Source organism: Tiliqua scincoides, chromosome 2, assembly GCF_035046505.1.
Source record: "Tiliqua scincoides isolate rTilSci1 chromosome 2, rTilSci1.hap2, whole genome shotgun sequence".
Lineage (NCBI taxonomy): Eukaryota > Metazoa > Chordata > Lepidosauria > Squamata > Scincidae > Tiliqua > Tiliqua scincoides.
In genome coordinates, this window is record NC_089822.1 from 127,942,579 (window position 1) to 127,968,065 (window position 25,487).

At 46.4% G+C, this 25,487-nt stretch overlaps 1 protein-coding gene and 1 pseudogene across 4 annotated transcripts in view; one reads left to right on the plus strand and one right to left on the minus strand.

Annotated features, from left to right (window-relative positions):
* Positions 1 to 7,411, plus strand: part of CBX5 (chromobox 5) — a 73,198-nt gene extending 65,787 nt beyond the window's left edge. For all 4 annotated transcript variants that reach the window (XM_066614620.1, XM_066614622.1, XM_066614621.1 and 1 more), the window contains exon 5: positions 883 to 7,411. In XM_066614620.1, the coding sequence (XP_066470717.1) occupies positions 883 to 1,033 (151 nt within the window). In that variant the 3' untranslated portion in view covers positions 1,034 to 7,411. The remainder of the gene's footprint in view (positions 1 to 882) is intronic.
* Positions 7,412 to 24,347: 16,936 nt separating this feature from the next.
* Positions 24,348 to 24,465, minus strand: LOC136642576 (5S ribosomal RNA; annotated as a pseudogene).
* Positions 24,466 to 25,487: the final 1,022 nt, after the last annotated feature.

A 25,487-nucleotide genomic window follows, 5' to 3' on the forward strand; every position in this document is an offset into this window, starting at 1 on the left:
GGGCTCCTTACCCGGGGTAAAGGAAAAAGTTTTGGGCCCCTATCCTAATCCTCTTGGCTTGCCTGTTCCAGCACAGGATAGGATTGCTCCCCAAAGTGTTCAACCCTAATTACAAGCATTCTGTGTATTTTTATTTTATATGCCTAAAATATTATAGATTGAGGGCCTAATCCCGAGCCCTGCTGCTGGCTTACTGCTGGTGTGCACTGTTGCAAATGAGCTGTAAGGTGTATTTGTGAGCTCTTTACCATTGGCCCAGTGCAAGTGTGCGCTGGGCCAGCTCCAATGCTAGGCCTGTGTTCTGCCACCTGGCAGTCGCCTGGACTACCAGGTGGTATAGAGGTTAATGGGGGTGGGGGAGGTGTTCTGGGGTGGGTGGAGGGCTGGAAGGGGGCAGGACTGGCAGAGCTCAGTTCCACTGAATCCTGAGCCCTGTGTTGGGCTGCGCAGCCCAACATGGGACTCTTCAATTCCAGCACCAGCTCAAGAGCCACCACAGAATCAAGTTGCACCATTTTGGGGCTTCTTCCTTACTTAGGGGACAAAAGTCCCTTTCTCCCGAGGAGCGGCAGTGGATGCCTGGGGCATGCAAGATGTCGTGGCAGCCATTTTTGGCGCCACAGCAGTCCTTTGCTCCAGGAAGCTCAGAATTGGGTTGTGAGATATCTCCCAGTAGGGTCCAAAAATACTGTTTGGAGGTGCTACCTACTTGTCTTGGGCTAATCAAGTGACTCAGTATATGCTTTTGCCATGCTTCGCTCTGAAGTTGGGTTACCTGAGCCCTGGGCTCCCTTTTTGTTTGTGTTCTAAGCCATCAGGTGCAGCATCACTGCTTGATCAACTAGTGATGGGTTCTCCTCCTGTTCTTGCTTCTTTTTTCAGGAAAGATACGGATGAGGCTGACCTGGTTCTAGCAAAAGAAGCCAATGTGAAGTGCCCTCAGATTGTGATAGCATTTTATGAAGAGAGACTGACCTGGCATGCATACCCAGAAGACGCCGAAAACAAAGAGCGGGAAGCAGTGAAAAGCTAAAGTGGCCAGGCTTATTTGTCCATCCATAATTGTACATATCCACCTTCCCTTCCCCTCTGCCCAAACACATCTATGAAAATGTGCTTATTACTGTGCTCCATGGGAGAAACATCGATCTTGGTTGGTTTTGTCATAACATAAATGGTGCGAGTCACGTTTTGGTTTCCCTTGGATTGACATACTGTGTGTGTTCCCCTGTTTCCCTGTCTCACAATCCAAAAAATGTTCCTCATTTTGAAAGCCCTCTCTGACCTTCTGGGACTTTTTTTAGCTCTACATCTTCATCCTGTGGTTTGTGGAGGATTATTTTATCCCATTCCTCTGAAATAGGGCTGTGAAAGTGACAGATGCTACCTGCATTGGGGGAAAACCCCATGTGACTCGGCACACTCTTTGGATTCTGAGATTACCCCAATAACTCTACTTTTCTCCCTCCCCCTGCCACTCAAGCCAGGACTACGTGAGGCTATTTTTTTTTTTTAGGACTACTGATGTTTTGCTGGAATTTTGAAATTATGTTCCAGATGTTGGAGAGCAGCGCTGCTCTTGACTCCCACTGCCAATCTAACTTGCATCAATGCCTCCATGTTCTAGCTGCAGGGCAGGAGCAGGAAATTTGGGACCATCAGAGACTGCTTAGCTTGAAAGGGCAACCTACCCTTTTTTTGGTATGTCCTTTCATGGAATCAAATCCAGGATCCTTGTTTTCTTTTCCTTTTCTTTCATTAGTTATGTGTTATAAGTAGGAATGTAGTAGCCCAGCCAGATTCTGTACCACTAGAGTCCCTTCTCTACCACTGGCTGTCCCCCTTTCCCAAAAAAGGTCAAAAATTCTGGTCTAAAAATTGAATTCATTTCTGGGCACAGTCATGATTATTTAGAATCCTTTAGATGCTCCATTTGCAATCACCTCACATAGTTTAGTCAATATAGCATGTTGGCCTAGAAAAAGCTCAGAAGGTGTAAAAGATGCTCCAGGCTGGCTTTTTCCCCCCTTCTCCCCCCCCCCCATGCTTGCCACACTTGAAATACACTGTTTTTTGCACCAGCAATGTGGCAGTTGAACAATTCCATGTTTAGGGTCTTGGAGCTGCTAACATTAAGTAATTTTAGCAGTTGGCTTTTCCTTGTGTTCTGTATGGTGAGGGGCTCGGGGGAACAGCAGGTCACAGAAAGCAGGTATAATACTTCCCTCTGTAGTGCCCTTTTTCCATGTCCATGCATGTTTGCCTGTTTCTTTCTTACATGGAATGTCTGTCTTGTGTAGTATAGGTGGGACTTCAGGATCCTTCAGAATTTTAGAAGGCCTCTAATATTTTCATCTTCACTCTCCCTCCTCACAGAGAGGTTTTGCTGTACCTCTTGACAATAAAAGGCAAAGCTTGACAGTATTAACATTGATCAGTGCTAGTCTCTTGCCAGCTGATTTTTGGATGCCTGAGGGCAGATAAGGGTCATGAATGCTGGTAATAGACTTGATGGGAGCCTGCAAAAGAATTAATCCAAGGTGAGGCTAGTCATCTTATACTGTAGAATTGAAATGTCACCAGTCCTTGCATTTCCTTCAAATCTCTTTCAGGGTCTGGGATTGTTTCATTCTTCCTCTCCTGCCCCTGCTTCTTCCAGTCACTTTTGAATCACTTTTTACAGGAGGAGGGGAGAGTGGGAGGACCACAGCAAATCCATGTTTGGTGTGACTGCTGAGCTCCCTTTGCATGGTGGAGTTTAATTTTTCCTGTATTCTTGCTGCAGACAATCGAAACAGTTCTCAGCCCTTCTGTTCCGTTCTTCTTCATTCTTTCAGCAACTGCTGCTTGTGGGCAGTTTGTATATGTGTGATAACATGAGTGGAGTGTGCAGTGCCAGGGACCACTCCTTTGTCACCAGCAAACTGTTTCGTTTCCAGCACATGTTCTCTGAAGGCTGCAGTTCACAGCACATTAACTTTCACTCTTGGAAGCCAAACGCCCAGTGCAAGAGTTGCTTTTCAGAATTTCTCCAGCTCAATTGCTAGATGTTGCTAGATGTAACCAACCATATGTGGCAGAAAACAGTCTCTAATTTGATGTGAGTTGTTTGGACAGGTCCCTCATGATGCCTGGCACATAGTTCAGGAGCCCATATTGCATCCAGTTCCATGTTCTTGAGATTTTAAGGATGCATATCTTGATTACTTGGAGCTTTATATCTGGCTATGACTGAATATTGAAGCTTTTACTGCCTGCCTCTCTGTCTTGAGAGTACACCAGGTCTGTTTTGTTCTTGTGAGGTTGGTAAGCTAAAGTTGGTGGTGATGTATTCAGAATTTTCTTTTCCCTCATGTTTGAAAGAGGTGAGTCAGTGAGAAAGAACATAAACAAGTAGAGATGTTTGTAATGTTTCTGTTTGAAGTCTTTACTGAATATGACTAGTTAACTGTTAAAGTGCTGAACTTGTTGAGTTGGCAAAGTCTGGACTTTCAGTCCTGCACTTCTGTTTCCTGACTGAAAGCTACTATGTGCAGGCAAAGAAACCACAAAGAATAAGTGGTCTGGGATCACACAGGCCTTTCATTTTTTAAAATTATTATTTGTATTTGTCTTCATCCAAGCAGCAGGAAAAAGTCCTGGATTCTTCCAGTCCTATTGGTGCACCTGAAGTCTTGGTGCTTCTTTTGTTTGGCTTTCTAGCAGAGGAGAAGCAAAAGAACTTGATTTCATTCTTTTTTTCTTTTTAACTTGTCTGCATCTTAGCTAGTGGGATGGGGATGAAAAGATTTGCAAGGTTTTGGTGTATGAAAAATAGCATGTGAAATCTGGAAAGGCAACATTAAAAACGGACTCCCTTGATCAGCCAACAAACTGCTCTTAGTCTCAGAATCCCAGAATCTTAGAAAGTGCTGCATTCCCCCTTCAGAGGCAGTGCAGGCCTTCTGTTGTTTTCCTTCTCTTAGATTCACACCAGATATGCAGTTGTTCCTTTTCAAAATGCATTAGTGATTGACATCCTTGAGAGTCACCCTTTGCAGAATGTGCGACCATACATTCACTGCATTCAGGGGGAGGTGTCTTCATAGCAGAAGCCGCACTAGTCCCTTCTGCCATGCTGCCAATCAGGAGACTTCCTGCTCCTAAAGGAGCAGTTAGGGTCTGGTTTAACCAGTGGTTCAAATAAAGAGATGTGATGGTATTTTGAGAAACAGGCAAAGGTTTATTTTCAAAACAGTTCACTGCCATGTTACCTGTTAGTAAACATTTCAGATTAAATTTTAAATAGTATGTTTACTGCATTCCAATGCAACAATAGGTGATTACAAATCCACACAAAACAAGTGCTGTGTTCCTCTGTAACAGCAGGAAATTACAACCACCGCTATTTACAAACGCGCACAAAAGAAGTGTGGGCAAAGGATTTGTAGAAGGTTCCACAGCCCCTTAATAATGCTTTCTCCTACACCTTCCCCCCCCCCCCAGCTTATGCAGGCTCATCCCTTGACAAATAAGCTTCCATCACAGTGGTCTGCCTCTCTATGAGTCATTCATCATGTACTATACCTATCCTTTCATCCTGGCCCTTTGCTGAGACAATGCCTTGAGCCTGCTGGTCATCTTGTCCAAGGCTAGCTCCCTGCTGACCACTGCCCTCCAAGCTTGCATCCCTTGCTGCAAGGTTCCCTATGAGTTTCAGCCAATCCTAACATGTCTGCACTGAAGTAAGTCCCATTGATTTTAATGGGACTTACTCTCACGCATGAATGTATAAGATTACAGCCTAAGTCACTCATTTCTTGGTTTTCCTGAAACAGCTTCTGGGAGTTCTTGAGATGCTGTTGCTTTTGCCTGTCCCTCGCATGCCACATTCTCTCCACTCATGAGGTCTCCGTGGCTAGGTTTCTGCAACAGGGAACCCGGTTTTAACTAATGTAGTATTTGCCTGATCCTCACTGCAATCATCTTTCCCCTCTCCCAGTGACTGACCCTTCTCCCCACTTCCCAGTGGTAGAAAGTGGGAAAGACATGATTTCTCATCTTTCCTGCTGATTGATTTCCCTGCCCCTATTTACATGCTATTCTCCACAGGGGATAAGGAGTTAATTACATGGTTCTGAAAACATCTGTTGTGACAGCTTTCTGCATCACCAATCTGCTAGTATAGGTTCCTTCTCATGCCCATGTATGTGGGAGATTCTTCCAGGTAAAGAAGACCGTTACAAAAACTAGGAAGTCTTTTCCCCTTCTTCCCTTTTTTTTTCCCTTGATGTATCATCAGTCTGAAGCAAAACCCTTTTTGGTTTGATGTAAGCCAGGAGACACTTGGAGTTTCTTGCCAAGCTAAATGCATCAACACAATGAGTCAGCTGGACACACAGAAGGGCTGCCTAGTCTACTAAGGTACAGAAACTGAAAATTTCTTTCAGCGTTCTTATTGGCAGAAGTTTGAGTAACTAAAGGCCTGTAATGGGTTTATTTACACACCCTCGGAATATTGTTTGCAAGGACCTCCTTCAATCTTGTTTGGAAAAACTTTTTCCTCTAGGAAAAAGAAGCTCTCTATAACTGTATCCCCTCTCCTCCCAAAAGAAGCATTGCCAGATGCCTGTGTACCATCATACAAAGGGGCAGTTTCTTTTCTCCCAATTTTCTCCCGTTAAAGTCATGTGTTTCTTAGTGTAGTAGAGCTACCCAGCTGATTCAAACATCCAGGATTACTAAGCCATTCATGCTGCATATAGGTGGCTTCTGAACTGATTTTGCCTCCCTACTTTTTGGTGCCTGTTCTCAGTGTTTCAGTGGCAAAACAGAACATTTTGATGTTAGCTTTTTGATGTCTTATATTTGGAGGTTGCAGGGCTGAGGTTTATGTGTGGGCTGGGGAGTGAGGTTTGAATATAACTTCTGGCCTTTCACCAGAGGTTTGTAACTGGTGTGCGCATGCAGGTGTGGGTTTGGGTTTTAGTTTGTATTTTCTTTTTGAAAAATATGTGGCTCCTATTTGGAAAGTGTTTCCTCTCTAAATTCATCTTGGATTAAATTCTTGGGGAGGCATTCAATTTGCAGGTGCAGTCTTCTGATGCAGCCCATTCTTAGCACACTGTCAAAAAATGAATTGTTATCCCCAGTCACCTAGGAGATTGAAATAAAATACAGAGAGGGAGAGAGAGAGAGAATTTTATTTTAATTAAACTCATTAATTTTTTGATTAATGTTCTAATTTTTACCTGGGGTGGCATCTAAATCTTTTCCTGGCTGAATGAACTGTAATGACACTCGGTCTCCTCCTCCCATCAGTGGGAAAAGAGTAAAAGGAGTAGGTGGGGGGAACCCCATCCACCCATCCAGAATTGAATTCCGCTAGGTCCCCTATATTGGAAATGCCTTTTGTTTGATATGGGATCCAGTGCATTACAGTTTACACTTAACCTTTGCCACAATTGTAGTGTCCACAGTTTGCTACCTAAGACTTGCTATCATCAGTCCTCTAATTTTTTTTACACAGTTAACCCTTTGGAGTTAGATCCTTAGTGTTGGAGGCTTCCATGCCGTGTCTTAGAGATTCTTGTTTCCAAGAGACAAAGAGGCATAATTCCTGGGAGTTTTTCTGTGCAGATGCTATAGAAATGAAGTTGAATTGCACAAGACCAGCTACCTGGAAAAGATACCTCACTTCCTTGCTTCAGAAGCAAACATCCAGATTCCCAATCTTTGGAGGGCTGGCTCACACAGTGGCACTGCTCACCGTCAAGTGCTTCCCCACCCTGTCCTATCCTGGATCCAGCCATACTTGGACAGACAAGGTTGCCCTAATTGTTTGTGACATGCCGAAGTGGCAGCTCCCCATGCAACATTTGAAAGGTTTGTGGAGGCACGTTAAATTTCTTTCGCTTGTGGCAAACAAATTGGATAACCGATTAGCACTTGGTAGAAGCCAGAAGCCAGGTAGGGGAAGAAAGAAACCAAACCACGCAGAGAGTGGTAGTGTGAAAGGGCCCTGAGGATTTGCTGCTAAGGATTTGGTGCTGGGCAGGGAACTGAAATGTATCGAGGAAAATCAGTGTTGGAACTCTAGTGAAAAAGGGGTAGGAGGCTTTCCTGGGGGCAATGTATTGGCATACCCCTCCCAACCGCCCATCACATGCCATCCACAGCAATGAACCTTTGGCTGCGTGTGTACATGTGTGCGTCTGATAGCCACCCTTTTTGGTGACATTTTGGCCAAGCCCTCTTACTCTAAGCTAACGTACGTTAATGCTGATTTTTAAAGTGTAAAATGGTTTTTAAAAAAGGAGCTATTTGTTGTACAAATTGACATGTTACAAACAAACCTCTCTCCTCTGTCTTGTATCCCTCACCCCACTCTTTCATACTTCTTGTATCGGTTCTAATAAATGGTTACTTTTCAGTACAGGCTGTTGTCTTTTTTTAAAAAAACCATCTCATGTTATGTTTATATGGATTTTGTTTATATATTGTCGTCCTATACATGGCATTTAAGAGAGGATTTGAGGAGAGGCACCTGTCTTGAGAGCCTAGGGTCCTAAATATCAACATGGGAGGACAAAGGGGGGAAGTAGAGAAAGGGGTAAATGGGAAGAATTTGCCATTTCAGCTACATATAATAGGGTTTGGGAATTAAAGGACCAAAGGCTTCAAAGAAAGGATGGGTTTTAAGGAGGCACTGAAAGCATTTCAAGACTGAAGGTGTCCCGCAAAACACCTTCATGCTGCCTCCTTGCTCCTCCCCCACCAGCATCTGTGAGTTGTCTGCATAGATCCCAAAGCAATGCTGGAGAGGAAATGCAGTCCCAAAATTTGCCAGCAGCAGGAGCAGCACTGAGATTGGCTGCTTCCTCCATTGCCTTTCCTTGTGATCACAGAATTATGACGTCAGCTGTTCCTGAACTGGAACAGTTTGCATCCCAAACTGCAGTTAATTCTCCTTTCCCTCTGTTTTGTGAGGTTCTGCTGCTTCCCTACTTCACAGCCTAGCTAGAACTTGACTGCTGAGAAAACAAGTGATGGGCATTTTAGATCCCACACAAAACTGCATGCGGCTCTTTCCCTGTCTGCCTCTTTTTACCTGATGGAATAAAAGCCTGGCAGCAGCCACACAAAAGCAACTTCTCTCCAAATTGTGACCCACCACTTGATGAATGCTATAGCTGGGGAGACTCAGGTCTTCTCTCCCTTTTCATCTTGCAACAACCACATAATCCCTATTTAATCCTAGATTGGTCCCCATAAGCCATGTCAACCAGGTGTGGGAGTTGTTTCTAAGAATCTCCCAATTAAGGCAAAAGTTGTCACAGGAAACCAGGAGAGAGATTCCAATTACCCATGGCAGCTTTTGCATTGCTGGGATGTTTGCAGCTTCATGCGCATAATGGCTGGTGCTCCTAGTGTGTAGAAGTCAAGGCTTTTTCCTGCATTTCTTGGTCCCCTGAGAATAGAAGGGTGGGTGGATAGGCTGAAGTGTGAAGGATAGGCAGTGCTAGGCTAGAGTGTCAGAGGTGCTTTAACACACCCTCTTATCCTCTACTCTTCAAATGCTCCATTCTCTTCTATGCTTCCCCTTCCTTTTCAGATCAAGGAAGGAGGCACAACTGGTGAGTGGCAGCAGATGGATGAAGACAGGATGCAAGCACCTCCTGTTCATTCACCATCAGAAGCAACTGCTTCACAGTCCAATCCTAAAGGTGTGCGATGCCAGCACTGAGCTCCAGTGCCAGTGCTGGGTGTCACAAATGTGCCATAAGGCATACCTGCAACACCCTGCATGGAGTCAGTACTGGCCCAGCACCAATTGCATGCCACCTGGAGCTAGATAAGAGTTCTGGGCAGCAGTGAGGGTTTTGCTCTGCCAGATCCTGAACTCTGGGGCTAGAAGGCCCAATGTGGAGCCTCTCAAGTTTGTGCTGGCAAAATAGCTGGCGCAGACTTGAGAAGCCCCATTGCAGGGCTTGGTGCTTTCCCTGGTGGCCTTGGCAATGCAACTGGATGCAGCGGTAGCCATTTTGGCACTACTGCACCCAGCAGAGCTGCCAGCTTTAGGATTGGTCTGTCCATCCCGGATGTGCCTGGCAGTTGCTGTACAAAGGCACAGAATTGACACAGATAACTTTTGTATATAAGGTGATGCTATATTAAGAACGATACTGTCCTTTTTTGTACTGAAGAGGATTGCTAAAGGAGTTAGGAGGATGACTAAGTGATGAGGGCAGATGCCTTGTTGGTTGCTTCTGTGTTGGCCATTTAATCCAGAATGATCATCTTTCAGCTTTTCTGGAGAATCCAGATAATGTTGTATTCCAGTCATTATCCTGTCTTTTTCAGACCTGATTTGTGACTAAGCCTCATCGCCAGTGGCAACCCCATTTTTTTGCCCCCCCCCCCCGCCCCTGATCCAGATGTAATTGCAGGGACGTTATCACCACAATTACTTCCGCGCAGCTACCTCTTCTGTTCCCCCTTTTTTCAAAGGGGAAATGGAGGAGGCAGCTGAGGCTTCTAAGCTGCACAGAGGTCTCTACTGGAGCGGTTTGGGGACGCTGGAAGCAGCCCCAGACCACTGCAATGGAGACCTCCATGTCACTTACAAGCAGCGCAGAGGGCTGCATCAGGGCCCAGGAAGTGGCACACATCTCTGAAATCGGAGGGGGCAGGTGCCACTTCCCCTCCGCCTGAGGGATGCCATCAGAGGCGGAGGAGGGGCACCCAGGAGCGCTGTGGAGAGACAATGAGAAGCTGCCTCTCTGTCAGCACCTCAGCACCGGACTGGGCGACCCCCTCTCCCCCCCTCCTTTATAGGAGGAGAGGAAAGGGGCGCCCCTAGAGAGGCAGTGCATCAGGAGATGTGACTCCCGGCACACGTCACTCTAGGGCACCTTCTATCCTCCAGAGGAGGGTAGGGGCACCCTAGAGTCGCAGTGTGCTATCCTCCAAAGGATAGGAGACAGGCGCCCTAGAGTGTCAACGCGAGAAGAGTCGCATATCCCAACACACTGCCTCTCTAGGGTGCCCCTTTCCTCTCCTATAAAGAAGGAGGGGAGAGGAGGTGGACCAGTCTGGCGCTGATGGAGAGGTAGCTTCTCACTGCTTCTTCACAGTGCTCCTGGGCACCCCTAATCCATCAGGTGGAGGCTTTTCTCCTTAAAGGGACAGAAGCCGGCAGAGCTGCTGGCTTCTCTTCCTTTAAGGAAGTAAGGTAAACAGGCAGCTGGGGGGGCCAGGCTTGAGGAGGCACTCTGGAGGGTTGAGGCCCGGGCTTTTGCCCCATTTGCCCCCTTCCAGGTTCGCCAGTGCTCATCCCTGCCACGCACCTCCCCCCCCCCAAACCCAACAGAATTGCAACACTATCCAGTTTATCCAGTATATTTTTCAATATATTATTGAAACTTTTCAGGGCTACTGCACTAAGTTAAAAGTTTCCTCCTTGTCCTTTCTTTTAAAGCAGTTAATTGGTTTCTTCCATTTTTACTAGCCCTTCCAGCTGTTCCTGCTCCAACTGATCCCAACCATCACATCTGCTCCTAGCTGCATAGCACCATCCTTGGTCACGCTTGAGACCTGTCACATGGTCACACTCGAGACAGTTCCACTGGAATGCTGGGAGAATGTTAAGAGTGTGAACTGCCCTTAATTTGTCAGTTCCTGCACTCTGCCACTGTGTACATGTGCATGTGCATGTATGCGTGCTTGAATGACAGATTTGCTCTTTGTAGTCTCAGCAATAGCCTTTTATCTCTTGAAATTGTATTTTTATGCACCCAATTTAGAAATTGAACTAATAAAATAAAATAATGAGCAACTACTGGGTACAAAGAGGAAACTAGTAATTAAAACCCCCAACTCCAGCAGAGAACAGGAATGAACTAATTACGAGCACTTCAAGATTGCTACAGCCATAGGAGTTGAAGAGGAAGCAACTATTTAGCTTTTTTTTTTTTTTATAACAAAGGACAAAGAGAGATCCTCTAATTTAGGGACACTTGTGGGCAGAGGCTGAACCTTTGCTGAGTAGAGTTTACTTCTGAGCAAATGTTACAGTAGGCTCTCAGCTGTGGAGACAGCAATTGCTGGCTAGTACAGTGCTGTATTGTGCTGAGGGGAACCACAGTAATAGGTCTTCCAGCTGTTTCATGCACCAGGATGGTGTGGTAGTTTGGGAGTTGGATTTAGACCAGGAAAATCCAGATTCAAATCCCTGATCAGCCATGAAGCATCCCAGTCACTGTCTCTCAGCCTCACCTATCTCACAAAGTTGTTGTGAGGACGAAAGGATGGAAAGAATTATCTACACTACCCTGAACTCCTTGGAGGAAGAGTGGTATATAAAATAAATTGTTAAAAAAAATCACTTGGCAATGTTAAAGGGCATTATCACAGAAGGAATCTATTTAAACAGGCCAGCATCTTATAATTTATAGGGCTACACAGATGAGTCACATTGGAAAAGTAGTCCTATGGGCAGTGGTGACATTAACAGCCTGACCCTATGCAACATACTGGGCTCCTGGCCATGACATCAAATGGTGAGGCCAGTGGAAAGCTGTGCTGAGTGGAACAAAGTAACAGAAGCTCTGGCAAGCCTGTGGATCATAGCTTTATTTTGTTTTTAAAATGTATGTGTTGCTGCCTTATACATCTCTTGGTGCAGTTGGCAACACAAGCACGTGTGAAACAGTAACACATCAAGAGTACCTGCTCTGCACAAAGACAACCAAGGCATGAAATTTGGGTGCAGAATTCCAAAACTGGGAAAGTCTCAGCTTTCATATTGGAAAAAAAAAATGTCACCCAGACACATGGGCTCATGCATGGATGTATGTATGGGCTTGATAGCATATGGGCAATGCTTGGTAAATCATTTGAAGCCAGGTTAAGATTTTCACTGGCCAGTGACACTGGGTTGCAGTGTCATGAGGCTAATTGTTACTTCCTGTTACAAACCAGAGGCAGAATATGTATGGGCAAAAGCCAGTGACCAACATTCCAGCACACTCCAGTGTGACAAAGGACGCAATCCTAACCCCTTATGTCAGTGCTTTCCAGCATTGGCATAGCGGTGCCAATGGGGTATGTGCCATATCCTAAAGCTGGGTGTCACTCAAGGAGGCCTCCTCAAAGTAAGGAAACAAACATTCCCTTACCTCAGAGCTGCATTACCCTTACGCCAGTGCTGGAAAGCACTGACATAAGGGGTTAGGATTGCGCCCAAAGTGACAGAACCAATTACACAGGCCTACAAAATTGAGGGTCAGAAAAGTTTTTCCCAAACTTTATGGTGGTTTGATATGAATTTGAGGTGCCGATTCCAAAAACGGCATCCGTTTTGCCCTATCACATCTAGTTTCAGAGATATAGTATAGCCTCATGAATGGTTCAAGCAGCTTCCTCATGAGGAAGCCATGGTGTAGTCTTTCCCATGAGGAAGCTGCTTGAACCATTCTCGAACAAGGCTGTGCCGTGTCTCCAAAACTAGACGTGATAGGGCAAAACAGACGCCATTTTTGGAATCAGCACCCCAAATATACCCAGGAATTGGTGTAATGTTTAAGGAAGCAAAATGTGTGTTGGCCTGTGTTATATATTCTAACAAAAACAACCACTAAGGATGGAGCTGTGTGGCGAGGAGCAGTCAGAATCGCTGGGGTCTGTTGGAGAAGGAAGTAGATAAGTGCTGTGTGCAGGGACATTAATGTGGAGGAGAAAACAGCTTCCCCCCATGACAGTGGCTGGGCTTTGCTATCAAAAATTCTGCAGTATGTCACTGTTCCTCCCTCCCCCACCTATGCATATATATGCCCTTCCTCTGAATGTTCCTTTATGTATAATGGATAAGTACAATAGCTAGCATTTGTGTTGAAATTTCGAGTTTCAAGCATCAGTGATGTCAATAGGGGCTGCAGGGGGTATGGGTTGCACAGGGGTGACACTACTACTGGCCAAAATTTTTAAGATCTTGGTATTTTTTATTAATACCATCATGCTATATATCATTCAATGCATGATTTCATGCAGAATGCAATGAAGCAAACCACATTGAAATATCTCTGTCAAAAGTTATAAAAGAAATGGTGTGGGGCAAAAAAGCAATGGTGTGGGGTGACGGTGCATCACCATGCCCACCGCCTGGCGTGTTGCCCTGTCCACTGCATGAGAGAAGGTCCATCATGGGGGTAATTCGCTGTCTTCCTGCACCTGGGTGCACCTCCTGCACCTGGGTGATGCAAACTCTAACCACTGTCAAGCATATCACGATATCTCCATAATCCTTCCTTCCTTCCTTCAAGTGCTGTAAAGTAGATCAATGCCAGATGAAAGGCAGGGGTTTGCCTGGAGGCATCTAGCAAGACTCAGGGTGTAGTCTGAAGACACACAAGCACCTTGATGCTAATCAGGCCAGGATCTGCTCAGTGTCTGAGAAGGACCCAGGAAATCCATATATGCAGCCTTGAGCTCCACAGAAGAAAGGCAAGATGCTGACATGCATCCCTGTAATTTCACATGTTGCAGCTGCTTCAGCCCTGGAGCACTGATGATGGCGCTCCTTGGCTCTCTCAGCACTGGTGCTCAGCTCAATCAATACACTCCTTATTTGGCTATGGGATAGTGAAAGTGTACTGTAAGGGCTTGCCTATGCTTCTGCCCTTTGTAGCAGGAATGGGCCTTGCTCTTTTCCTCTAGCGCCACCTGGTGATGAAAGTGCTCCTCTGCACTGCAGAGATGTAAGTAGCCATGGCAGTGACTAGTACTGTACATGAGCAGTAGGGATTGTGAGCAAAAGTGTGGTCCGGCAAGAGAGCCGCACCACTCCGGCACTAGAGGGAGAGCAAACTGATTCATAATGGATTATAATTTGGTGCATGATTAACAAGAACAGAGCACTGTTGTGGCACTCTAAAGGTTAACAAACTGCATTTCAAGGTGCATGAAGAAGAGTACAGTACTCTGTGGCATTTCAAGCTCTCTCTCATCTCAAGAAATTCTAGAAAATGAGCATGAGAAACATAGAGAGGAACCGTCTTCCTATGCAGTCTTCCTATGCATCCAAATTATTTATAGGTGGCCTTTCCTCTGCTCAAGGTGGCACACAACGGAATAAAAACAAAACAAGCTGAGCACAGGAAAGGCAGCTTATAAATGATTTGGATACATAAGAATAAAAATATAATAAGGGACTAATTGTGACATTTCCAGGCAGCTTGGATTGTGCATTTCCCATCACTCGAACCTTCAACTCATACACATTGAAAAAGAAATCTAGGAAAGATCTGTGCCTATGAGCTATGCTGGAAAGACTCAGATGTGCTTGTCCACCCTGGTGCATACTTTTGGCAAAACACCCAGGGAGAAGGATTCAAAGTAGCATCACTCTTGATATGAGTCCAGGAAATGGCTTTTTGGTGGCAAGTACAAATAGGTGAGCCTGAATTTCCCCAAAGTTTCTGCAGATATTCAGGGACTGTTCTAGTCATGTGGTGGCCGTGATGGACTGTGTTGTTGGCATCCTTCAGTCTTGGAAGACTATGGTATCGCGCTCTGAATAGTGGTTCTGGAACAGAGTGTCCTCTCCAGTGCACGAAGCCTGGGTAAAGTAGATATGGAGGATAGACTGTTACCCATGCAGCAAATCCCCCCTCTCCATGTCACTGAAATGGTCCAATGGAAAGGCAGAAGCCAATACGGTTGGTTCCAGCAGCATTGCAGGAGTGACGTGATGGGCTATGCTAGTCAAATATATATGCTGACCCAGGGTTGGCCCATCCGTGAGGCCAGCTAAAGCAATTGCCTCATGCATTAGATTGGTTAGATTAGAACCAACCATCTCCTTGGTTCTACTGTTCCTCCTCCTTCTCTTACTCCCTGGATGGGAAAAGGAAGAGGGGAGCAGAGAGGAAGAGGGTGGGGAGGGGAGGGCTGAGCTAGAACAGTGTCTAACCATGGGGTTGTGAACCCAGTGGTGTTGCAAAGCCTAGTTGTGAGGCTGTGGCAACTTCTGGGAATGAAAAGGTTTTAAAACCACTGGACTAGAGCACTACCAGAGAAAGGGGAGGCAACTGGATATCCCTTTAGGTACCAAGAGATTGTGTCCCAGTCCTATTCAGGTTCTTGGCAACTGTGCTAAAATAGCTTTCACTAGTGCCAGGCTTCTTGGTAATTTTTTTCTGCACTCTCTAATAAGAATAATTGGCTACAGTTAACAGTGCTGAGAGAGCATTGTGGGGTGGGGAGTGGGTGGCAATGAGGGTGAAGTGGGCAGATAGGGTTCTGGGGGGGACAGAATCGGCAGTGAGCCCAAGTTTCAAACTTTACACACTTATGGCCCAATCCTATCCAACTTTCCAACTCCGGTGCAGCTGCAATGCAGTCCTGAGAAACGGGAACAAAGATTTCCTTACTTTGAGGAGATCTCTGTGATTGCCTCCTCACCAAAGGATGCAGCGCATGCCCTATTGGCACAGCTGCACTGGCACTGGAAAATTGGATAGGATTGGGCCCCACTTATTTATTTGGGTTGTGGCATGAAAAAGGTTGAAGGCCACTGAGATTGAACATTGGAGACTGGCAGCCCAATCCTAACCTGCCCTGGAGCATCTGAGCATCTGCCCTGGGCCAAAAGCAGCTCAGCGTGGGGCAAGGAGAATTGAATCATATCCCCTTATCCCAGGTAAAGCCACAGCAGCCCCATTGGGGCAAACAGCCCAGAGCTGTCCTGAGCTGTGGCATAAGTACCGGATCCCAGCCTTGCTTCCCGCTCACCTGCCACCCTCTCTCCCCCCCCACCCCTAAAAGCCTCCTCCCCGCCTTCCCCACTCCTCCCCAGACTCCCACATGTGCTTATCCCTTATTCTGGCCGAGCAGGCCCTGCTTTGACCTCCAGAGGCTGGTGCACATCTGTGCGCTGACCTCCTTGCTCTCCTGGTGGCGCAAAAGTGCTTTATGGCACTTTTGCGACACTGGTGAACCGGCACAGAAGACTTGTGCCAGCCCATCCAGAAGTTGGGATTGCCCCCTGAGAAGAGGAGAGGCTGGCACATCATCGGGTGAGGGGCAGCATTTGGCATCCTGCCTCAAGGTCAGGAGGTCTTTGGCCAGCAGTGTGCTGACCCAATTCACAAAGCTGGATTCAACCTAGACTTCCACAAAACACTGATGTTCTCACAAATGTAAGTAGTAACACTACTTTGATGGCAGTGGCAGGATCACACAATAGAGTCTTCTTCCACCATAAAACACTCCCACCAATGGAAAGTTAGTGTGTCAGGGAGCCTAAGTTAGCAACCTTCTCCCAGACACCTATATGCACATTTTTTGGGGTGAGGTGTGGAGGAGCATTTGCTACAGCTCAGAAACAGGTTTACTGTTTTTGTGAGAAATAGGATCAGTCACCTCATGGCATGACAAGGGTTTTGGAGAACCAACTCTTAAAATAGTGTTCTTCCAACTTCTGATAGACAACTGAATAAAAATAATTAGGTTTGGAGGCACAGCCTTGTTTTTGCACTCCAAAAAGTTTATTATTTTTAGACTGCAAAAACATAGAGAATTCAGGAAGGGGCCAGAGTTCAGGGGTATGGAGCATGCTTTGAATATAGATGGTCGCTGGTTCAGCCTCTAGTATCAGGGCCCGCCAAAGCTGGACTAATGTCTGAGGCAATGTCCTGATCCCACTGAAGTTTTGAATGTGCATTGGTGCATGTGGATTGCGTTCCACTGTCCTGACACAGTAGTTAAGGGTGATGGAAGGAGACATAGCTCACAAAGCAGCCCTCCTAAGAAGGGCAGCCTGGTGGAGTGGTTAAAGCAGCGATGTTTAACCAGTGTGCCGTGAATGGTCTATAGGTGTGCCCCAGTAGTTTGGGAGAGGGTTATTTGTTAGTAGGACCTTTGGGTGTGTGTGAGCCTTGCCAGCATGGTGTCAATTGACAAAAAACAGATGGTGTGCCTTGACAATTTTAGCCCCTTGTTACTGTGTCATGAGATGTAAAAGACTGAAAATCGCTGGGTTAGAATGTTGGAGCAGAAGGGGGAAGATTTGGGTTCAGAGCACTGCTCCAATGCATATTCCCCATACCCTGTCGTAACTAAATCTATGAAATAATCACATATGCTTTCTTTGTTTTCCCTCTGACTTTGTGTCTTCTGTTTTCTTTCTTGTGTGAATAAGGTAAGCCTCTTAATGCAGGGACCTGTCCTCATTGCTCGTAAAGCACCATCTACATGGATGGCATAATAACAAGAACAGTGACACATATCTCCTCTTGCATGGCCCTTGGCTTCTCTTTTATTATAGTTTCTGGCCTGATGTGTTTTCACTGCCATTTGGGGGTTAAACTGAAAGGTTCCAATGAACAGTTGGGGAAAGCAGCCTTGCACTAGGGTAGCAGTAGTGTGCTCACTTACTCAGGAGTAAGCCTCACTGAAGTCGGTGGGGCTTACTCCCAAGGACATTGCGCATGATTAAGCTGCAAGTGTCATGCTTTTATTTATTTGCATTATGGTTGTGATATTAATAAAAGCAATAGCCAGCTTTCATATTAATTTTAAGAAATTGTCATTCAAAATGACTCAGGTCTCTGGGAAGCTGGACATATTTTACACCATTCAATGAAGCTGCACAACAGAATTAAAAAAAAATAATGTGATGAAAAAAGAAAGTAGGGAACACAATTAGGATATAACAAACTCTTTTACTATTGGTAATATTTTATATCTTTGGTATTTATATGCTGTTAATCTACACCATAGATGCCTGGAATTTATTGCTTTTTATAGTACATGGAAACTTTATTAATTTACGGTGCATATTTATTAATTGTCAGATATTAATCAATTTGACGTGGCTTTGTAAATAGGTTTTGCTTCCTGTTCTCCAAATGCCCACCAGGAGGCGTTCGTGCCTGGAGAAAACAGAGGATTCCCATGGTTGGGGTGTGAACTTGTACAGTACTGTACAAGTTTGCTTTGCAAGAGCTTTGCTCTCAAACCTTTGAAAATGGGTGATCCTAAACCATTTTTTACCCCAGCCTTTGTGAAAATGTCAGTCAAATGCTGCTCCTAGCTAACATGCTGTTTCTCCCTGTATTTTGCCCATGTGTGAATGAAGCAACCCAGTGTAACGCTAACATGGAAATTATGCAGACATCTATTGTCGTCCTTAATCTAGCACTGCAAGCCTATGAATGCCCATGCAGAAGTAAGCTCCAGTGAGTTCAATGAGACTTTTTGCAGGTAAGTGTGTATCAGATTGCAACCTAAAACAAAAAAAAAGCTGAACCTCAAGTCTTCCTGTGAAAAATGGAACTAATCTCATCTGCACGCTATTGTGTGAGTCCACAACTTCTGCTAGACTATAGCATCTTCCTGTAATGGGGCAGCTCACACCACTGACTCCTGAGAGTTCCAATGTAAGCTTTCTTCCTTGGTCAAATGGCAGCTCCAGTGCGGGACCGATTTGGATTAAAACCCACTAGGTGTAAAGGGTTAAAACCCCCTCCCTCGTGCCATGGTCCTGATTCCTGATTCCAACCACCCCCCACTGCCCCACCCCACAGCCACCAGTGTCTAAAGAAAAACTAAGCACATTGGGACTGCTCATTGAGGCCAACAAAGTTCATATGAGGCTGGCCTGTGATGCTCTGGTACATCTCTGAGCTAGGAGTCAGGAGGGAAGTTCCTTCTTGGCTCAAATGCCCTCAGTTTTAATTTTTGTATTTATACTGTGCCATCAATGTGCATGGCACTTTACATACAGTAAAAAGATGGGTCCCTGCCTCAAGGAGTTTATAATCAAGATAATGACCCAAGAGGGAGGGAAGGCAGAGGCAAACAATAGAAGCATCCTGGAGTTCACTGCATGGATAAATGGATAAGAATGAGCTTAACTCTATGATTGGTTGTGATGGCAATTACGGTACAGTATGTTCATATTGCCTGTTTAGGTTGAGCTCTGTGAAGGCTCAATCCAAACCCCTTATGTCAGTGTTTTCCAGCACTGACTTAAGGGCAATGCAGCTCTGAGGGAAGGGAACAAACATTCCCCTGCTTTGAGGAGGCCTCAATGGCTGATGCAGCATCAAGCATGCCCCAAGCAGTCGCCAATACCTCCTCAGAAGAAGGGGACAAAAGTCCCCTTCCCTCAGGTAAGGTGAATAGCCCTGAAATGGGACTACTCAATTCAAAGATCCAAGGGTTGGCATAGAATTTAGAGTCTTCAGGTGGACAGCCTGACATGGAGGCTCACCAGTCCCGCCTCCCTCCTGCCCTGCTCCCTCCCCCCAGAATGCCTCCTTCCCGCCTCTCCCCATGCCCCCACCTACCTCTCTGCTGCCTGGCGGTCTATGCAACCACTGAGCTGCGGAGCTCCGGTGCTCCACTAGTGTTAGCCCAATGCTGCCCAGCACTAAGCTAGCACCAGCACTACGGCCCACAAATATGCCTTACAGCATGATTGCCATAGTGTGTGCTGACTGGTGAGCCAGAGCGTGCTGAGTAGGATTGGGCCCTTAGTCTTTCAGGTGCCACAAGTCTCTTGAATGCTTTTACTGCAGCCCATTCCTATCCCCTCTTACCTGGGAGTTGACTCGAATGGGACTTGCTTCTGAGTAGACAGGCATAGGATTGGGCTGTAACTCAGTTGCTCCCTTGGAAGCTGTTAACTGAACATGTTTATTGGGTTTGGGATGAATTAGTTTGGAATGATTGTTGCTAGGCTTTATAGCTGCCTGCGTCCAGACTGTATTTAAATTGCTGGCTGAATTATTTATTGTGTTTGGATGCTGCATTGATATGCTATTATATATTGATAAGGTTCTATGGATTTGCATTTCTTGGTTGCTAGATTGATGGAAAGGCTCCTTCCATGTGGTTATTATGGTTTGATGCCCTGTTTTTTTTAATGGAGAGCTGCCCTGTTTTTTATGGAGGAAGCTCAATTGGGCTGTGGAGAAGCATCAGGATGCCTTCAGGAGTTGACCAGTCTGAGCACTGGCTCCCACAGTGATCAGAGGGCCCACCTGACTGAACCTACCCCTGAACCCACAGCATTAGAGGCAGAAGTTGTACCCAGTACACAATCAGGGGATGGGGAGGGGGGGGGAGGCAGTGAGGACTTTGCAGCAAGGTGCCCAGCAACCCAATTCTAGCACTGAATAATGCACTGAGAAGTGGCATACAAATATCAAATCCAAACTGAATGGGATGTGGAAAGCTGGGAGCAGGAAAACCGCACACTGGAGTATCTCACAACCACATAGTCACAGGATGTCAAAGGGGCCTTAATAGCCATCTACTTCAACCCCCTGGTCAAAGCAGGTGATGGCTACTTCCTGACAGGTGGCCATTAAGCCTCTGCTTGAAAATCTCCAGCAAGGGACAGCCAACTACCACAGGGGGCAAGCTGTTCCGGCGCCAGGCAGCTTTTACAGGTAGGAATGTGTCTTCTTCATGTCTTGTCTACATTTATACTCCTTATTTTCCCCACATCTTCGTCCTGCCCTCAGGAGCCACAGGGCCCAACCCCATCCAATTTTCCAGTGCCAGTGCAGTCATGCCAATGGGGTGTACACTGCATCCTTTGGTGCGGAGGCAGTCACGGAGGCCTCCTCAAGGTAAGGGAACAAATGTTCCCTTACCTTGGGGCTGCATGCACCTGCGCAGGTGCTGGAAATTTGGATAGGATTGGGCCCACAGCCTGTAAGCTTTCTGTCCCACTTTCTGCACAGCCAGATCTGCAGGAAAACACCAAAGGAAGGGTCACTGGAAGTGGCTTCTGAGGCAGAGTTTAGAGAAGGCTGTCCTGGAGCAAATGGTAAGACAAAGGACTTGAAGGATGTTTGGTAAGAAGCACTGAGGTGTCAGGAAGTGGAGCTTGGCAGCCTTTTCTCCGTCGTTGATGTCAAAGCCCCTCTGATCATTGTTGCCTTCTCCACTTCCAACCATAGGCTCCCTTCAAACTGATGCTTGTACTGTCCCCTTTTGCAAAGCTCTCTCACGCTCCCAGTTGAATTATGGGTAACGCTGCACACGGCCTCATAAAATATTATGAAGACATCTGTAGCACTGCCTGGGTTTATGATACGTGACCCTCGGTTGCTCGCTGTAAACGCACCGGCTGTGGTAGGGCGGCATCTGGGAGCTGTCAGCCGTGTGGCTTCAGGCGAATTCCTCAGGTGTTGGTCAGAGAGAGAGAGAGAGAGAGAGAGAGAGAGAGAGAGAGAGAGAGGTATTTCCCCCATGGATGGGGGAGGAGGGAGAGGGAACAAGAGGGAGTTGGCACCTGTCCCTGGGCCACATGTCTGTCATCCACTGTGGTTTGTTGTTTCACTGGCAGTCCTAACAGTACCTCAGAATGAGTGGGAGAGGTTTGCTCAGTTATGGCTTGACTGAAGAACGAGTAGGGGTTAGGCTGAGTGAGGCTCACCAGAAACCAACCACAGGACTTGTTTTCCTTGCCAACTAGAATGTTGAGACGAGTAGTAAAGTGCACCACTAAGCATGTACAGAGTGCTGTGTGTGTGTGTGTGTGTGTGTGTGTGTGTGTGTGTGAGAGAGAGAGAGAGAGAGAGAGAGAGAGAGAGAGAGAGAGAGAGAGAGAGGATGCAGTTCCTGAGGGTGGCCCATCACGAGACCACATGAAGTGGTTGGTGGTGGTGATGATGATGGGTGCACTCCAACCAGCCACTGTTGCATCCACTGTTCCCCCTTTTCCTCCCTGGGCTGGAAGAGGCAGAGGGGGACAGAGCAGAAGGGGAGTGCTGGGCTAGAGCAAGGCTGCCTTTAGGAGCTGCAGGGCCCAACTGGAAAATTTTTTGTAAGGCTCCAGATTCGTAGCCAATTTCAAAATATAAATAGCACAGACACTTTTATGAATTCAGAAAAACATTAAAATTGTTGCTGTTCTCTATAATACCTGCAGTGTGGTGTTGGGTGTCCATTGCATTGTGTTGTGCATGTTTGACAAGACTAGTTTACCCTAGCATGGGGGGCCAGTAGGCCCAAGGCCCGCTTGGGAGCAGTTGGTCCAATTGACTTAAAGTCGGCCCTGGGCTAGAGTGTGGGAGATGCTCCTCTGCTTCACACTTCTTATAAAGGAGTGGAAGGGTTTGGCACATCACCACGTAAAGGGGGCAGCATTTGGCACACTGCATCAGGCGCCACAAGGAATTGGGCTGACCCTGGCAATTCCCCTTTAGTTCTGGATTCGTTGTCAGTCACATGCTGCAGTACTGCAGATCTGATGAGTTGGCCTGTGTCATTGAGCATGCAAATGATTCACAGACTGACATGCCAGATTTGCAGATGCAACCCAAGCAGCGGCCAAGGAGAGCCTATAATAATGCTCATTTGGGTGAAGCAGCCTGCCCCACAGGCTTCCCCGTGACCACAAGGTGGTGCTGTTCTTAGCCAAAGGACAAAGGGATGTTTTCTGCCTCTGTATACTCTGTGTGTGTGTGTGTGTGTGTGTTGTGTGTGTGTGAGAGAGAGAGAGAGAGAGAGAGAGAGAGAGAGAAGGTTTCCAACTTGCAGTTCATGAAATGGAAGAACCAGTTAGAGGCACTTCAAGTGAGATGGCGTGGTGGCTAACAGGGGCTTCGTGCTAAAACCCATTTTCAGTGCAAGTGGACAATCCTTGAACTCATAAAGGAAAAATAGGTATATGGAGTAAAGAATGCATTCCCTGCACCACAGAAGAAGAACATAAGAATTGTTTTGGTGGATATCTGTAATTAGCATGTGGAACTCTTTGCCACAGGAAGTAGTGATGGCTTCTTGCCTGGATGCCTTTAAGAGGGGATTGGACAAATTTCTGGAGGAAAAGTTCATGATGGGTTATAAGTCATAGTAGGTATGTGCAAGCACTTGGGTTTTAGAGGCAGGCTGCCTCTGATTGCCAGATGCAGGGGAGGGCATCAGGACGCAGGTTGTGTCTGTTGTCTTGTGTGCTCCCTGGGGAATTTGGTGGGCCACCGTGAGATACAGGAAGCTGGACTAGATGGGTTTTGGCCTGATCCAGCAGGGTTCTTCTTATCTCTTTTTAAGGCCGAATCCTATCCAACTTTCCAGGACTGATAAAGCAGCAATGGAGGTCTGACATAAAGGAACGTTTGCCCCCACCACCACAGTATGTAGAGCACACCCCTTTGGCATGGACCCATCAGCACTGGAATGTTGGATAGGATCGGGACCTAATTAATGGCTGATTTTACCTATAGCGTACAAGATTCCACTGCTTCTGATTTATCTGCATGTCAACCCTGTGAAGTAGGTTATGCCTAAAGATGGTGCCAAGGTTCTTCATTGAGTTTCATGGATGCAGGGAGACTGGAGTTCTGGTTTCTGTGCTCCTAGTCTAATACCCTAACCACTAGACTACACTGATTTTGAGTGTGGCATCCTTCTTCCCAAGTTCCTCATTTGTACTTACTTCAGGCATCTGGGATACTTGCTGCTCTGCTTACCAGATGTAGAGAACTGTGCTGCAGGATCTATTGTCGTTCCTCCTTGTTTGATAGGATTCTGAGGATGTCCCAGCATTTCCCTGGGTGTGCAGCACAGCTGAGAGCCTCCTCTTCATTCCTGGGGCCTGGACCATGTCTCTGCAATCTGTCTCAGAAGCAGCCCTGAATGGCTCTGAATCCACACACCTTCCCGACCTGAGCTCCCTGCAGAGACATCCCTTCTTTCCAATCCACAGCCAAAAATGCATTTTGAAAGATTGCCCTGATCCTGACCCCACCTGAAAATCATTCAGATGTAGGGCAGCTCAAGGCCAGCCCCACAGTTCCTCGCTATAAATTGTTGCTGTGTGTGTTTAGACAAAAAATAAGTAACATCCCAAACAATCCCAGTAGAATAAAGTATATTTATTAACACTGAGGGACATTAATCAAAGGATATTTGTGAGGTTTTAGGGAGGACATTAATTTAACGGAGCTGCATAGACCAGACTGCACTCAAGCTTGCCCTGCCCTGTTGTTATTCGTTATTATTAATTATGAAACCTGGCTAATAGTGTCCACTCTAAGGTCTGACTCTTGGCAGGATGAGCTGGTACCTGCATCTTTCCATGTGCTTGAATATAAGGACCATACTAAATATTACAGTGGTAAGGGGTTGTCGCTAGCCCATATTCCCTACCCCATCTCCCTGGTAACTTTGAGAGAAAGAAATTGGGGCATCACATAAGCTTGCAAACATTTCCCACTTCTACTCCGTTTACTGCCATTTGCAGGAGACAGGGAAGACATGAATGAATTGGCCTTAAGCAGATCACCTAGCCCAGCACATTTACTCTGACTGGTTGGCAACCTTCAGTCTCGAAAGACTATAGTATAAGCCTACAGCACCCAGTATTCCCAGGTGGTCTCCCATCCAAGTACTAACCAGGCCTGAACCTGCTTAGCTTCCAAGATCAGACAAGATTGGGCATGTGCAGGGTAAGTGGCTCAAGCCATGGTGCCCTTCCCATCACCTGCTACCTGATTAACTGGATATATCAGGGATTGAACTTGGGCCCACTGCATGTGCAAAAGGGGTTCTATCACATCATAGCAGGCATTGCTTTTTCTAAATGTTGCAGGGGCAAGGGCTTAAGACATGGGTTGGAATATGTACTTCTCATATTCCGGGTGCAGTATCAGTCATATGTGTGTATGATGGCAGGAAATCAGCGTTTGCATGGCTGTCTTATATTACAGAGAAGTTGCTAAACTGCAACCTCCAGATCAGGGCCAGTCTATCTGAGAGGCCAACTGAAGCAGTCACCTCAGGCATCAGATTGGCAGAGGGAGGGGGCACTCAACATTGGTCCCTTTAAGCTGTGCAGCCAAAACCCAGTCAAGCCAAGCTCCGCACAGCTTGGAGCTCAGCATTTCCAGAAGTTTGGTGATTATGTATTATGCCACTGCTGCGCTGGAAATGCCAGTGAATGGGTCTCCACAACTGTTCCTTCCTTATGAGGAAAGGCTACGGCGTTTGGGACTCTTCAGCCTAGAAAAGAGACGCCTGAGGGGGGACGTGATTGAGGCATACAAAATTATGCAGGGGATGGACAGAGTGGATAGAGAGATGCTCTTTACACTCTCACATAACACCAGAACCAGGGGACATTCCCGAAAATTGAGTGTTGGGAGAGTTAGAACAGACAAAAGAAAATGTTTCTTTACTCAGCGTGTGGTTGGTCTGTAGAACTCCTTGCCACAGGATGTGGTGATGGCGTCTGGCCTGGATGCCTTTAAAAGGGAATTGGACAAGTTTCTGGAGGAAAAATCCATTATGGGTTACAAGTCATGATGTGTATGTGCAACCTCCTGATTTTAGAAATGGGCTATGCCAGATGCAAGGGACGCAGGTTGTGTCTGTTATCTGGTGTGCTCCCTGGAGCATTTGGTGGGCCGCTGTGAGATACAGGAAGCTGGACTAGATGGGCCTATGTCCTGATCCAGTGGGGCTGTTCTTATGTCCTTGGGAAGCTA